This window comes from Phacochoerus africanus, chromosome 8 (assembly GCF_016906955.1).
Source record: "Phacochoerus africanus isolate WHEZ1 chromosome 8, ROS_Pafr_v1, whole genome shotgun sequence".
NCBI lineage: Eukaryota > Metazoa > Chordata > Mammalia > Artiodactyla > Suidae > Phacochoerus > Phacochoerus africanus.
The window spans coordinates 120,088,095-120,104,341 of NC_062551.1; the positions used below are offsets into that span (position 1 = coordinate 120,088,095).

General features: G+C 46.3%; 1 protein-coding gene across 6 annotated transcripts in view; it reads left to right on the forward strand.

The window, feature by feature from the left end:
• The window catches only part of FHOD3 (formin homology 2 domain containing 3), a 556,170-nt gene that overhangs the window by 489,654 nt on the left and 50,269 nt on the right, over nucleotides 1-16,247 (forward strand). For all 6 annotated transcript variants that reach the window (XM_047794147.1, XM_047794143.1, XM_047794144.1 and 3 more), the window contains one exon: nucleotides 7,988-8,146. In XM_047794147.1, the coding sequence (XP_047650103.1) occupies nucleotides 7,988-8,146 (159 nt within the window). The remainder of the gene's footprint in view (nucleotides 1-7,987; nucleotides 8,147-16,247) is intronic.

The window sequence follows — 16,247 nt, forward strand, 5'->3', positions numbered from 1 at the left end:
TGGGGAATGTGCTTGTGTGGTAACAGGACTACCTTTTTTTTTTTTTTTTCTTTTTAGAGCTGCGCCCAAGGCATATGGGGGTTCCCAGGCTAGGGGTCTAATAGAAGCTGCTGTTGTTGGCGTGCGCCACAGCCACAGCAACACCAGATCTGAGCCATGTCTGCGACCTACACCACAGCTCACAGCAATGCTGGATCCTTAACACACTGAGTGAGGCCAGGGATCAAACCTCAGGGTTGCTAGATGGATTCGTTAGGAATGAGACACAATAAGAACTCCCTTTTTTTTTTTTTATGCTATTGGTTTTCTTTCTTTTGTCTCACATGATTTTCCTGAGGTTCCAGTGTAAGATTTAAAATTTGCCTGTAGGCTTAATGACTGTTGTTTAGCATTGAAATTTTTCCTTCCACCTTTCCCTAACTGCTGCTTGAATATTCACCCTTCTCTTTTCCAAAACTGAATGATTATGAGTCAGAGTGGTGGTCTTTTCTTTGAGATGTTGAATGAGATCAGGTTGTGGTCATTCTTATGTGGCAGTTGTCACTCACCCCAGTAACCATTCAGAATCAAGTATGTCTCTTTACTTGCAGATTATAAAACACTTGTTCTTGGAGGCAATCATTTGTTCTGTCCCCAAATCTGACTTAGATGTCTCCTCCCTGCCAGGCGTGTGGTCATCAGTCTCTGCCTCAGGATTGGTATTGCTCCACTGTCCCCTGAGTGGACCTAAGTATCGGGTTTCACTATTCCAGAAAATATTCCTATTGTATGTGATTCTCCGCCCCTTGGAGTGGCTGATTTGCAGGGCCCTACCTCTCAGAGCTGGTTGATTTTAGAAGCTCGATACCCACCCAGGAAACTGACCACCAGGAGAATTGAGAGCTGCAGGAAGAGTCACAGCCCTTACCCCAAAGTCTTGGCAGTTAGCAATGACTGCTTTTTTTTCCCTCCTTTTTTAGGGTCGCACCTGCAGCATATGGAAGTTCCCAGGCTAGGGGTCAAATCAGAGCTGCAGCTACCAGCCTGCACCACAGCCACAGCAATGCAGGATCCGAGCTGCATCTGCGACCTACACCACAGCTTATGGCAATGCCGGATCCTTAACCCACTGATCAAGTCTAGGGATCAAACCCCACTTCTCATGGATACTAGTGGGTTCTTAACCCATTGAGCCACAATGGGAACTCCCAGGAATCCATTGCTTAAATTGAGTACCTCCCATATGCTTCTCAGAAATTCTGTGACTCTTGAGGCCTCGGGTGCTGCCTGTTCGAAGCCTCCTTCTGGAGGGGCCTTACTTCTGCTTCCTGAAATAGATTCTCAGCCCTCTTGGACGGCTTGGGAGAAAGGAGCTGAATTGCCTTGGTGATCTCTTTCCAGCCCCTCCATTCTAAGAGGTCTCTTCTCTCCTTGACAGTGTCCTTTTCCATCTTTTCCATAGAGGGTAATCTCTCTCTCTCTCTCTCTCTCTCTCTCTCTCTCTCTCTCTCTCTCTCTCTCTCTCCCTCCCTCCCTCCTCTCCCTCTCCCTCTCCCTCTCCCTCTCCCTCTCCCTCTCTCCCTCACCATTTTGGCTGTTGTATTGTCTCCCATCTCCCTGCAGTCTTCTTGGCCAAGTCAAAACAAACAAAAGCCCTGCATTCCATCCAAGCCTGAAGCATTTCTCTAGAGACAGTATTTCTGGAAAGGCAACTATTGGCATGTTGGAGGCTCCCTGATAGTTGTAGCTCTGAAGGAGGTGCTGGGTGTCATCGCCTGGTTCTGCTCACAAGTTCAGCTCACTAGGCTTTCTGGAAGCAAACAGGAGCCTGAGAGTTCCCGTAATGGCTCAGTGGTAATGAACCTGACTAGTATCCATGAGGATGCGGGTTCAGTCCCTGGCCTTAGTGGGTTAAGTATCTGGCGTTGCCATGGGCTGTGGTGTGGGTTGCAGACACAGCTCAGATTCTGCATTGCTGTGGCTGTGGTGTAGGCCAATGGCTATAGTTCCTGTTTGAACCCTAGCCTAGGAACTTTCATATGCCACAAGTGTGGCCTTAAAAAAAAAAAAAAAAAAAGGAGAATGTTCTCTTCCCAGTGTGCCCCCTGCCCCTTAAAGAATATTCCTATCCACGAATATGATGTGGCTCTGATGTGTCTCATTATTGGCCCTGTTGTTGATGTTTCAGGAGGTTTGGGGGCTGTGTTTCCTTGTTTATGTGTTGTTTTTCGGGATGTGTCTGGTCTCCTATAAAACTTAAAACAGCTTTCTGATCTCGGGCCCAAAAGCATCTCCTCCTGTCATCTTCCTAACCCTTGTTATCAAGCGTCTCTTTTACCTTGAACACTTCTGGACATACTTGAGAAAGTTGCATGTTCAGAGACATCTCCACCCTGGTTTCCCTGATCCTAACTCACTTCCACTCTTCTGCTGCCACAACTCTGTCACTCCAAAGACAGTTGCTCCCACTTTTCGCTTCCAGCCAACCTCTAGTCCAGCATCCTGTGCCTGGAGCCTAACCCACAAGAGCCTCCATCAGCATCCTTTCCTTTCTGAGAGTTCTTGAGACCTGGCAGAGGTTTGGTGGATTTTGACCTTTTTATCAGAGAGTTGATGCAGAAACTGATATTTCCTGTTGCCCCACATCTGACCATTGGTGTCAGTGGCGTCCTTGCCCCCTACAGGTATGCATTTTTGTTGGTCTCCATGAAATATGTCCCCACTCAGGGAGTATGCGCCTAGCAGGCACTCGGGAAATATCCATTTAAGGAAATGAGATTTATATGGAAGAAAGGCAAAAAAATAAATAAATATGGGAAGACACCCTGCCAACCAGCAGAGACACTTGGAAGATGGAGCTTCCTTTTCAGCCTCTTCTGCATCTGCTCAGTTTGCTGTCATGGACCGTCACTGATAACATCTTTTTTTTTTTAATTTTTTAAATTGTTACTTCTCCAATACAATTTTTTTTTCTACTGTACAACATGGTGACCCAGTTATACATACATGTATACATTCTTTTTTCTCACATTATCATGCTCCATCATTAGTGACTAGACATAGTTCCCAGTGCTACACAGCAAGAGCTCATTGCTAATCCATCTTGAGAGTCCAGTCAGCAAAGGGGTCTCATGGGGTGTAGTGTAGTCCAACCATGATGACTCTTGGCCTCTCCCACACAAGCCTGTGTTCTTGCTTCCTGCTGTTTTTTGTTTGTTTGTTTTTGAAGAAGGATGATGTCAGTCATGCTAGTCTGTCATGATGTTAACCTACCATATTGGGTTTTTTGACCTAAAGTTACTTTCTTTGTTTCTGTATTAGAATTAGACTTTCATGATGGATTATGGGCACTCCAATTATTTATTCATTTCTTGCCGATGTTTGAAATGGCCTCGATCATTGTATGCGAGCTTTTTCTCTACTGTCATTCTGTTCTCTTCTCATTGTAGCTGTTTAGTGCCAGTGCTATACATTAATCATATCACTTTTATAATAAGTTTTTATAGCTTATTGCATAGATATTACATATATTTTTACTTATGGATTTTTTACACATATATTCTTTCATAGTAACTTTAGAATTTTTTTTGGCAGGGGCGGGAAGAGTAGCCTCTTTAATTGTCACATAATGTGGAGCACTGTAAGAATAACCTTTTTTCCTTTTGTCATGCACATTATTTTTACCAAGCAGCTTATGCATTTCCTTCCAGCCTGAGTTTCTGTTCCATTAGTTATACATACAACATAACAGCAACTTTGTCACTTTTTTGTTTGCTTTTTAAATTACAAAAAAAGCATATGTTTATTACTGAACTTCTAATATTGACTCCTCCCTGCACCAAAGTATGACTTTTTTTTCTTGAAATACATCTTGGTTTAGCTTAGTTTTAAGACAGTATTTTTTATAACTGGATTTTAGTTACTCTACTAACTACTGAAATTTGAAAGACAAATAGTGAACTACCTCTAGTTCTTCACGCCCTAATCTTATTTCCTTGTAGTAGTCACTGTTATTTTTTGTGTATCCTTCCCAATTATAGAATATATTTTTAATTCCAAAAATAATCTTGTTGGAATTTGATTAGAATCATTTGAAAAATATGGTATTTATATACAATTTTTTTTCCTTTTATGGCTGCATCTGTGGCATATGGGAGTTACAAGGCTAGGGGTTGAATTGGAGCTGCAGCTCCTGGCCTACGCCACAGCCACAGCAACATGGGGTCTGAGCTGCATCTGTGACCTATACCACAGCTTGCGGCAACACCGGATCTAATCCGCATTCTCACGGAGGCTATGTCAGATTCTCAAACGCTGAGCCACAATGGGCACTCCAATTATTTATATATAAATTTTATGATGAGAGATAATGAGCACCCTTACAACACTGAGACTTCCTATCCATGAATATGATGTGTCTCTGATGTGTCTCATTATTGGCCCTGTTGTTGATGTTTCAGGAGGTTTGGGGGCTGTGTTTCCTTGTTTATGTGTTGTTTTTCGGGATGTGTCTGGTCTCCTATAAAACTTAAAACAGCTTTCTGATCTCGGGCCCAAAAGCATCTCCTCCTGTCATCTTCCTAACCCTTGTTCCACCTTTGCCCCATCACATCTTAGCCCTTCCTTTCCAGATGCCTTTAGAGGGTCATTTAGCATTTCCTAACTTCTTTCACAAGGAACACTCTGTCTTCTCTGCTTTATCTTCCCTCTCCATCACTGACCAATTTCCTATTTTTCTCATTTCCAACAATGTCTTTCTGATCAAAGAAGTGTGATAAAGAAATGGGTGTCTGAGAAAGACTCTCAGCAAGAGCAGGATGAATGGGTTGGGGCGAGATAAAAGCTGGAAACAGGAGGCCATGGTGGGCTGCTCTGGGAGGCTGGCATCGGGGTTGGTCTTAGGGTCGAGATGCGGGAATGAAGGAGGGGGCATGATAGGCTTTGTGGAACAGACAATGGTGACTGTTACAGGACCAGGTAAAGGTCTTTCTTACTGATCTGGGGCTTTGACCCCGAAAGAGGATTGAAAATGGATCAGAACTGGTGACTCCTAGTCCCTAGACACAGACACGTGCTTCTGGGCACGGAGAACGTTGGTTTGTTCCTGCAGACACTGCGCTGGGTGGCTGTGGGAGGGAAGGAGGGAGTTGGACAACCTCGCCCGACCCATCCCTCATCTAGGGCAGAACAGTCGCCAGGGCACTTGAAGGGCCAGTAGCCTCCAGTGGAGTCTGTTTTCATTATGAAGCACAGCATTTAAAATACCTCTTGGATACAATTCAGAGATAGAACAATTCCATTTCAGATACGACTTTAACTCTTAGAGCTTCCTTTGCACAGTGGGTGGAAGTGCTCTGAAAACATGCAGAGTCACCTATGGGGACAGCTTCCCCATTATCTCAGGATGCCCAGCCACTGGCTTCTTCCAAACTTGTAGGGGAGCATGTGGGTGTGTCCACTGGTGTATCCCGAGAATGGGGACAAGGACATGTCATGCTCAGGGCCACCACCTAGGGGGCTGTGCGGGTTGCTTGCTGCACATGGACTCTGGCTAAGGGGGAGAGCTGAAATCTGAGTGGTGCTTCTCAAGCTGTTTGCCATGGGGTGATGTCTCCCGGAGGTGGGCATCTTTTTCTCATTTGCACAAAGGCTTCAGTTAAACTGGGCCTGCTCAGGCATGTCTGCAGGCTCCTAGAATGATGGGGACTGTAGAGATGGGAGGGCCAAGGGATAATGATTTCCAGGGAACCCCTGCCTTCCCATAAATGCCTCCTGCACTGGAGCTGGCTGTGGGTGGTTGCCACCCAGAGCCAGGTCTCAGGCTTCTTCTGTCTTCCATGCTGCCATCCTTATGTGGCTTCATTCCTTACACTCACGAGACGTCCTACTGCTGCTCCTCCGAGCCCCACGTCCACATTCTAGGCAGAAAGAGGGAAGAAAGGCAAAAGACCTGGCCCCCTGGGTCTGTCTCTTTTTAATCAGGAAAACAAAAACCTGAACCCAGCCTTAGCTGCAAAGGATCCAGGGAGGTGACTGATTTAACTGTGATGTTGCCATACTGAAGAAAAAAAAAATCAAGGTCCTGTTGGGGACCTGGGAAGAGGGAATAATGTTGAGCAGGTGCCTTGCAGTGCCTGGAGGAGTGCTCTGTGGGCATCACAAGTCATAACATCCCTTTGCATTGCCTACAGTCAGCATTTTGTCTGACCTTTTCTCATTCCTTCTTAGCATTCCATACACAAATGAATATTTTAATTAGATTTAAGCTAAAGTTCAGGGGCTCCTGATAAGCTTGGTGGCTGAAATATATAGAAGACGAGCTGGCCCTGCAGAGTGGGGGTCATTTATGCTATGTGTCCCTGGGAGCCCACTGTTCCAATCTGATGGGCACACCCACAGGAATTGTTCCTCCTGGCCACCAGGCCCCCAAGCATCTGGGATGCTTTCAGTTATTTTCTTCAGGAATAAATTGTAGTTTATTCCCAAACGCATAGTTAAGGCCCTAAAATAGAATTTTAGCAATTGCGTTTGGAAGGGCTCCTTAGGACATAAGGGGCCACAACCCGTTTCTCCTTGCCAGCTGCCAGCCTCCAGTGACGCAGCCGCCGGCTTCTCCAGGCAGCTCAGTGGCTCCCAGGCTCAGCCCTGTTCCCTTCCTCGAAGGAGAGGCTGAGGCCTCAGTGCAGGAAACCGAGGTTGAGCGGCCATCAGCTGCTGGGCTAGGGCCTGCCTGCAGTGGAGTCTGAACAGCTGGTTCATGGGGTCCCCCATTGTAGCCCCCAAACCTCTTGCTTTATCCCTTGTGGTTTCTGCAAACCCAGACAAAGGCCCTTCTCTTCTCCGTAACTTCTCTCCTAGCCCCAGAGGAGTCCTAGGCATTCTTTAGGGTTCCACTCAAGGTGGCAGCTCCTCCATCACTGACCCCCTGCACCACCAGGTGGGTTGACCCCCTTGCTTGGTGGGTGAGCAAACCCCATCACCATGCTCAATGGATCTTACCCACCCTTGTTTCCCTGATCTTATCACATGAATCACAATCGTCACTCTCCCCCCACCCCCCGGCTGCCTCAAGAGAAGCTGTGCAGGCACGGGGAGCTTTCTGAGCCGGCTCCCCTACATTTGTCCCCATTGCAACCTGCCCTGGACTTCCCAAGGGCTAAAGGGGCAAGCTGGGGGCCTTGTCACCACAGCTCCGGGCAGAAGCGAGCATGGGCTCAGCACCTCACACGCCCTTCCTGGCTTCTGGCCCTGAGCTAGCCTTGGGCTGGCCACAGGCACTGCCCTGAGGACACCAGGCCAGCAGAGAGACCACACACACCAGGGCTCTGCGAGGACCCCTGCCCCCTGCCTTAGCCCTTTTGCCATTTTATCCCTTACTCCTCTTTGCCACACGGGTCTCTTTGTTCCCCTTCCTATTCACCTACCCAGATAGCTGAGCCTTGGTGGTAGGAAGGGTGGAAGCGCTCAGGTGTCGGGGGCCGAGGACATTGGCATGGTGAGAGGAGTCCTTGAGACGCAAAGGGGCTAAGCGGCCAGTGATGCCGGGCTGCCCCTTGGCTCCCATCTCCTCGGCATGTGGACCAGCTTTCTCAATCTCTGGGCACACATCACACGCTCCCGGGCCAACCAAGGCACATTCTGACACCTCGCAGCCCACAGGAAGGGAACTCTGAGAGGTCTGAGTTTTGTTTCCAGTGCTTCAATGGAAAAAAACAGGGTTGCGTGTTTTTTTTTTTTTTCCTTGCAAAATATCACATTTTTCCCAATTGAAGGAAAATCAATTTTATTTTGTAATGTGTCTGACTCGCGAAGTTCCATTGCTGACTGGCTCTTGGCGGCTTCTCAGAGCTAATCCTTGATCTCCCTCTGCTGTGCTGAGCGGTAGCCAGTCCTTCCCTGAGCTGAACTGGGGCCATTGGTTTTCATCTCTAAATAAGTAGTGAGTTTGCTTTTAACAGAGGACCAAAGATGATGCATTAATCTTGGATTCTCCTTATTTTATCACAAGAAAACTGCTGCAGATGGAAAAAAGCAGGAGATCATCGTCCTGGATTCCAAGAGGAGCAATGCTATTAATATTGGTCTGACGGTACTGCCCCCTCCAAGAACGATTAAGATAGCCATTTTGAATTTTGATGAATATGCCTTAAACAAAGAAGGGATTGAGGTAAGAGGAGCTCTATGGAGCAATATTTCTGTTCTGTCATATAGCGTGTATGTAAAACATTACTGCGTCTGATGTGACTTTCTCCACAGGGTGGCTTGCCATTTTTCTGTCTCATCCAGATTCTGAGTGGTGTTCAGATGTGAGAATTCTCACATCTTTTTTTTTTTTTCCCCTTATTAGAGCTTCACCTGCGGCATATGGAGGTTCCTAGGCTAGGAGTCTAATCAGAGTTACAGCTGCCAGCCTACGCCACAGCCTATGCCACAGCCATAGCCACAACCACAGCCACAGCCACAGCCACAGCCACGCCGGATCTGAGCCATGTCTGTGACCTACCCCACATCTCATGGCAACACCGGATCCTTAACCCACTGAGCGAGGCCAGGGATCAAACCCACAACCTCATGGTTCCTGGTCGGATTCATTTCCACTGCACCACGACGAGAATGCCATATCTTTTTTTTCTTTTTTTTTAATTTCTGCGGTGGAAGAAGCCCCACTTTGCCTATGAAGTTCCAAGATCTTCACTCTCTGGTCTGTTTACTGACTTCCTTCTGACCACATTCCACCTACCCCAATGTGAAAGAACAATTCGACAACCTCTGCAGGGCCCTGGGATGACTTCTCTCATAGCATTTCAAGCCAAATGTGTTTAAGGAACTGCTTCAAAAGTAGGGATTTCCGCATGTGCTCACCTCTATGTAAATGGCTTTGTTTCTCTCTTGGTGCCCGTTGGAGTATGTAGAGATGGGTTTCATTCGATCAGCTGGGGAAGCCAAGCCAACTGAGGCGAGCATTCATTGATCTGGATGGCACAAGTGAAGAGAGGCTGGGGGCCTTGGCTGTGACTGCATGGCTGGTAGGCAGCCCAGCTGGAACCACAGAGCCCTTGCTCTGCCAGGCTCAAGTGCCTTTCTACCAGGCCCTGCTCTCCCTTCACTGGTACCCTCTGGTAGGAAGTTAAATCTCATGTTCTACCAACAGAGAAAGAGTGAATGGAGCCAATGGCAGAGCCCACTGATTCCTATAGGCAGGTGGATGGCCAGGGGGGTCCCACTGGTCAGAGTGGGGATCTGAGGACACTGCTTTTGGCACTGGGTGACATTCACACCATCCTCCTTTTGGCAAGAAGCCCTGGATTCCTTTAAAGCCTCTTCATACTTGAGGTTCTCCATGCACAGTCTTATTTGAAAGACTAGAGAATAGAGGAAGTTGATAGAGGCTGGCTGCAACGAGGGGGAACAGACCTTGGCAGGGGAGTTAAAAGAGAGGAAGGGCTGGGGCTGCTGTGCTGGACTCACCCATGGCCATGATTGTGGGAGGGAGCATTGGGGCCCCTGGGGCAAAGTGACACCTGAACCTAGCCAGGCAGCATGCCTTTGTGCTTTGGAAAGAAGAGACCTCCAGAGGAAAAGCTGTGTTCCTAGACCTCTGCACTGGGTTGAGTATAAACATCAAAACTCATGACCAGGAGTTCCCACTGTGGATCAGTGGGTTCTCAACCTGATTAGTATCCATGAGGATGTGGCTTCGATCCCTGGCCTCACTCAGTGGGTTAAGGATCCGGCATTGCCAAGAACTGTGGTGTAAGTTACAGACATAGCTTGGATCCTGCGTTGCTGTGGCTGTGGTGTAGGCCGACAGCTATAGCTCTGATTCAACCCTTAGCCTGGGAACTTCCATATGCCAAGGGTGCAGCCCTAAAAGGACCAAAAAAAAAAAAAAAAAAGAGGATACACAGGATGTTGTGTGGTGATGGAGGCAGATATGGGATTGATGCATTTACAAACCAAGAAACACCAAGCATTGCTCTCAAACTGCAAGAGAAGACATTTCTGTTGTTTGAAACCCCCCAGTTTCAATACTTGATTATGGCAAACCCATGCTATCAGTACCAGGCCTAAGCCGCTCTGCCCTTTGAAGCACACACACCCTGTGCAGGAACAGGTACAAGGAGGGAAAAGCAGAGAAAGTGGAGCCCGAGCCCTGGAGTCATGCAGGCAGCACAGCAGGTCAGCACATCAGGCAGGCATCCAGGAAGTGAGGTCCCCTGGCAGACAGGGGCAGGTGAGAGAGGCAAAGACAGAGAGGGATCTTGAGGCAGCTTGCAGACAGTGGGAAAGAAGGGGACAGGCCCAGCCTCTGTGTGAAGCCACTTCTTTCTGGGTTCCCCAGGGCGGCAAGGGAATGGAGCGTTTTTGGCTTCTGTCTGTCTGGCAGGTTGGGAGCTGCCAGTGGGGACAAACCAGATGCAAAGTGTTTCTCATGTAAGACAAACAATGCGGCAGGCCCCAGCTTGTGGCCATCCTATGTACTTCCCAGTGTCTTTTTTTTTTTCATTTTTTAAAGTTTTATTGATGTCTACTTGATTCGTAAGGTTAAGATAATTTCTGCTGAACCACAGAGTGATTCAGTTACACATGTACACATCCATTCTCATTCAGATTCTTGTCTCACATAGATTATCATAGACTATTAGGTAGAGTTCTCTGTGCTATACAATAGGTCCCCGTTGGCCAATCATTTCATACACCTCAGTGTGCACATGCCAATCCCAAACCCTTAGTCCATCCCTCCCTGCCCCACGCCGGTCCCCTTTGGTAACCATAAGTTTTTCAAAGTCTGTGAGTCACAGTATCTATTTAAGATTGCAAAAGTTTCAAATTCATATGTAGAAGAGGCTTCAAATGCCGCCAGAGCCAGCTTGATAGAAGGAAGAAATGACAACTCCCCCTTTTAAAAATATTTCCCCTTCTTGCCATGAGAACTTGAAAGTCCACCAGGAGAGATGGATTCCTTTAGTTTTTGCCTTTGTTCTTTCCTGAAATGTCCAACTCCCTCAGTGGGGAAAGTTTCCGATACAATACACTAAGTTACTTAGATTTTAGAATGAATCAAATTACTTTTTCCTTTTCTGACTGGTTTCCAGCTGAGTGCCTTTTTGATCCAGGAAGGAACGATGATAGGAGCAATAATGATGACGGATATAGGAACAGCAACTCAGCACTGAACTTGACTTTCATAGGTTCCTGTGGGCCAGGCACCAGGTAGGGCTTTACACAGAGCTCATCAAAACCTTAGGAGGTCCGTGCTATTATGTTCCTCAGCTTAAAGATGAAGAGGCTGAGTTCCAATGTTAATCTGTGTCCATGCTCATCAACCAGTAAGAGGTTGAGCTGAAATATGATTTCCGCAGCCTGAGTCTGAAGTACAAGCCTCAGGCTGGGCCCAGGGATGGCTTGTCCAGGTGGGCTCTCTGGGCCTGGGCTCACTGCCAAAAAGATGGGCATGCCCTGGTGTTCTCGTGGGTTAAGGATCTGGCATTGTCACTGCAGCAGCTCTGGTTGCTGCTGTAGTGGGGGTTCGGTGCCTGGCCAGAAACTTCCCTGTGCTGCAGGGGTGGCCAAAAAAAACAAAAAAGGAAGAATCTGGAAGGGGAGTGAGAAAACACAAGAGGCAATATAATCCACATCACAGCACTGTCTGCCTGCAGTTTTCCTCCCAGAGTAGCTGATGTATGAAATGATCGACAGTGAGAGGGAAGCTGTAGAAAACACGGCCTGACCCTTCCTGAGACTTTATTGTGTCATGAGCCCTCCATAAATTCATCCATAGTCACAAGGCATGGAGTTACACATTTTTTTATTTTTTTATTTTTATTTTTTGCTGAAGTTTTCACTGAAAGCAGGGTTTCACAATTGTGCTACTGCTGCCATTTGGGGCTGGACCGTTCTTTATCATGGGAGCTGCCCTGTGCATTGCAGGCTGTTTAGCAGCATCCCTGGTGTCTGCCTGCGAGATGCCAGTAGCATCACCCCTGTGGTGACAACCAAAAATGCCTCTTAGACTTTGTCAGGCATACCCCTGGGGACAGAAACACCCTTATGGAGAACCCTTTCTCTGAAGCTGCCTGGGTGAATCCAGAGACTGTGTATACTTTCAGCTCTTGTCAGATATAGCCAAGAAGAGTCCAGCAGCAACCATTCCATGTGGAGAACATGGAAGCCAGGCTCTCCAGCTGCTACCTGCTGTCTCTCTGGCCACTGATCTCAGGAACCTGAGGGGCGAAAACGGTCTCCATCTGTGTGTGGAGCCTGCCCCCCAGAGCTTACTGTCTGGGCTTGTTGTTCCAGAGTTTAATCAGGATTAAGAAGAGATGGACATTGTTTTCTTACAGATCTTTACTAATATGGTTTCCAGTGTATGCCCAAATGGCCTTTGGCCAAACCATCTGCTTCTTGGACACAGGCCCTGGAGCATGGTACCAGGGCTTAATGAGGCCATTCAGAACCTCTGTGTACCCGAAACTGATTAGGATGTATTCACTGACGTCCTGCCTGGCAACCCAATGTTCTGTATCTGGTTCATCATGAAAACCTATGGGAGTAATTAACTAATGTCATTAAGGAATTAGATTTTCCTGAGAGTATTTAACTTTAGAATATGATTTGGGGGCCATCTCTAAGTAGTATTAATGGTATTGTTCCAAGTGAAAATGTTGTGGAGGTACTACACATGCAAGTATGGTTTTCCTTTTCCCCCCTTGCTTTTCTCATTTTTAGGGAGTCTGTGTCTACTCAGAGGTTGACACAATTAAATTGCCCCAAACGACATTGAAATTGGCCCAGCTTAGCTGCCAGGCCAGGTGGCATATCCTAGAAATACAAGTTCGCTTTGGCCTCATGGACAAAACTACAGCATCTTTTCAAGCAGTTTGTGTTGCATAGCCCTGTCCTCAGGTACCCAAGTCAGTCCTGGACACACACAGATGAGTCTGAGCACGGGAGCCAGTCCCTGGGTCAGCACGGTCAGGAACCAGAATATCCTGGTGACTGAGTACATTGGCCATTCATGGAATCTCCATGAACTCTGGAGGTGGTGCCAGAAAGTAGGAGCCTCTTGGGGGTTCTCCAGCTCTGCCTTGGTTGATCTAGCCTGGCTTCAGGCAAGTCACTTCATCTGTAAGTTGGGTGCATAATTTCTGCCTCACATCTCCCTGAGTAGTCCCAAGAGTTAAAGAAGATACTATCAGGAGATCATGTTTAGAAGTTAACCTTTAACTTTGAGATGTTAAAAAAAAGAAAAGATGTTCCCATCGTGGCTTGGCAGTAATGAACCTGACTACTATCCATGAGGACATGGGTTCAACTCCTGGCCCTGCTCAGTGGGTTAGGGATCTGGTGTTGCTGTGGCTGTGTTGTAGGCCAGCAGGTGTAGCTCTGATATGATCCCTTGGCTGGGAACTTCCATGTGCTGCAGGTGTAGCCCTAAAAAATGGAAAAAAAAAATCCATCCACCAGATTAAATGCATGAATAGAAAGCCGTTGTCTTTTTGAATTGTAGTTTTATCTGAATATATGTCCAAGAGTGGGATTGCTGGATCATATGGTAGTTCTATATTTAGTTTTCTGAGGAGCCATACTGGTTGGTTTCCATAGTAGTTATACCAGTTTACATTCCCACAAACAATGAAGGAGCTTTCTCCAAACCCTCTCCAGCATTTGTTATTTGTAGACTTGTTTTTTTTGTTGTTGTTGTTGTTGTTTGCTTTTCAGGGCTGCACCTTCAGCATATGAAACTTCCTAGGCTAGGGGTCAAGCTGTAGCCTCCAGCCTATGCCACAGACACAGCAACACAGGATCTGAGCCTCATCTGTGATCTACACCACAGCTCGCGGCAACACGGATCCTTAACCCACTGAGCCAGGCCAGGCATTGAACCCATATCCTCATGAATCCTAGTCAGGTTTGCTAACCACTGATCCACAAAGGGAACTCCCTATTATTTGTAGACTTATTAACGAGGCCATTCTGACCGGTGTGATGTGGTACTTCATTGTAGTTTTGATTTGCATTTCTCTAATAATTAGTGATGTTGAACATTTTGTCATGTGCCTATTGGCCATCTGTATGTCTTTTTTGGAGAAATGTCTATTTAGGTCTTCTGCCCACTTTTCGATTGGGTTGTTGAAACTACAATTCAAAAAGATACATGCACCCCCTATGTTCATAGCAGCACTATTTACAATAGCCAAGACATGGAAACAACCTAAATCCCATCGATGGATGAATGGATTAGGAAGATGTGGTACATATATACAATGGAATATTACTTAGCCATAAAAGGAATAAAATAATGCCATTTTAAGGAACATGGATGCAACTAAAGATTCTCATGCTAAGTGGAGTCAGAAAAACACAATACCATATGACACCATTTATACGTGGAATCTAAAATGTGGCATAAATTGGAGTTCCCGTCATGGCTCAGTGAAAACAAATCTGACTAGGATTCATGAGGACACAGGTTTGATCCCTGGCCTCGCTCAGGGGCTTAAGGATCCGGCATTGCTGTGATCTGTGGTGTAGGTTGCAGACACGGCTCAGATCTGGCATTGCTGTGGCTGTGGTGTAGGCTGGTGGCTACAGCTCTGATTCAACCCTTAGCCTGGGAACCTCCATATGCCACGGGTATGGCCCTAAAAAGAAAAAAAAAATTTTTTTAAATTTAAAAAATAAATAAAATGTGGCACAAATGAACCTATCTACAAAACAGAAACAGACAGACATAGAGAACAGACTTGTGGTTGCTGAGGGGTGGGGAGTGGGAGGGACTGTGGTTTTGGAGTTAGCAGATGCAAACTATTACATCTTGAATGGCTAAGCAATGAGGACCTGCTGTACAGCACAGGGAACTTTATCCAGTCTCTTGGGCTAGAACATGATGGAAGATAATATAAGAAAGGGAAAGTATGTGTGTGTGTGTGTGTGTGTGTGTGTGTGTGTGTGTGTGTGTGTGTGACTGGCTCACTTTGCTGTACAGCACAACATTGTAAATCAACTATAATTTTAAAAAAAGAAAGCCATTGTCTTGTGAGACTATGCAAAATACATATAAAGCAGCCTCAGCCAAAAGTGTTCCAACTCTCTGGTGTTAAAGTCTCATACAGAGTCACAGTCAGGGTTCTGTTCAAAACTCACAAAATAATTACTTATGGTCTCATCCGCAGGTAAATGAGATGGCCAAACCCCAAGCATTTGGGTCCATAAAAAATAAGACTTTTCTCCATTTTTCTCTGAAGTCTTGTTTTCAGATACCAAAGCAAGTATACGTAAAGCAGTGCTGGAGAGACGTTGTCTGGGAGAAAGCCAGAAATCCACTGAGATTAGTATGTAGTGGTCTTGTTGGATGTTTTTCTCACTGTGAAACCCAATGGTCATCCTACCATCATCAGTAAATCTATTGACATGGTAACAAATTAGGAGTTCCCATTGTGGTACAGCGGAAACGAATACAACTAGGAACCATGAGGTTGCAGGTTCGATCCCTGGCCTCGCTCAGTAGGTTAAGGATCTGGCGTTGCCGTGAGCTGTGGTGTAAGTCACAGACACGGCTCGGATCCCACGTTGCTGTGGCTGTGGTGTAGGCCGGAAGCTATAGCTCCATTTTGACCCCTAGCCTGGGAACCTCCATATGCCAGGGGTGTGGCCCTAAAAAGCAAAAAATTTAAAAATTTAAAAAAGTAAAGGTCCCTCATTCCCTTATCATCTCCTCATGGAAAAAGGGGGTTATCACCTCCTAGGAGGCAGCTTTGACCTCCTGTTCCCCTGCCTCATGGCTATTTTTAGTGATCGTCAGTGAAGTGTTAAAAAAATAAAATAAACTGGCAGATGGCAACTTCATAAATCTTCACCGGTGAACAAATGGTTTAAATTAGTCAGAGTGTGAAAAACAAAAGTAAGAGTGTTTGATTACTTTCCCAAAGGAAAAAAAGCAACAAAAACCATCATAGGAAAAGGCCTTCTGAAGTAGGGGGAGAAGTGTTGACAACTTTGTATTTTGGAATTCTTGTACATGCTTAAAACAATTTGTGCAGTAATAAAATTAAAATACAAATTTTTAGTCAAGTTTTTCTTTTGAAAACTAATCGAGTTCAAATGCTGGGTGTTTTGAACGAGTGACATCTGCTTGGATTGTTTGGGTCTTTTTTTAATGCCACCTGTGTGGACAGGTGGGATCAGTAGCGTCAGCCTGTGGGAGGGCAAGGAGCATGGTCCTTGAGGGTCTCCCCTGAGGCTCCACCCACCCACGTGATCTGTGT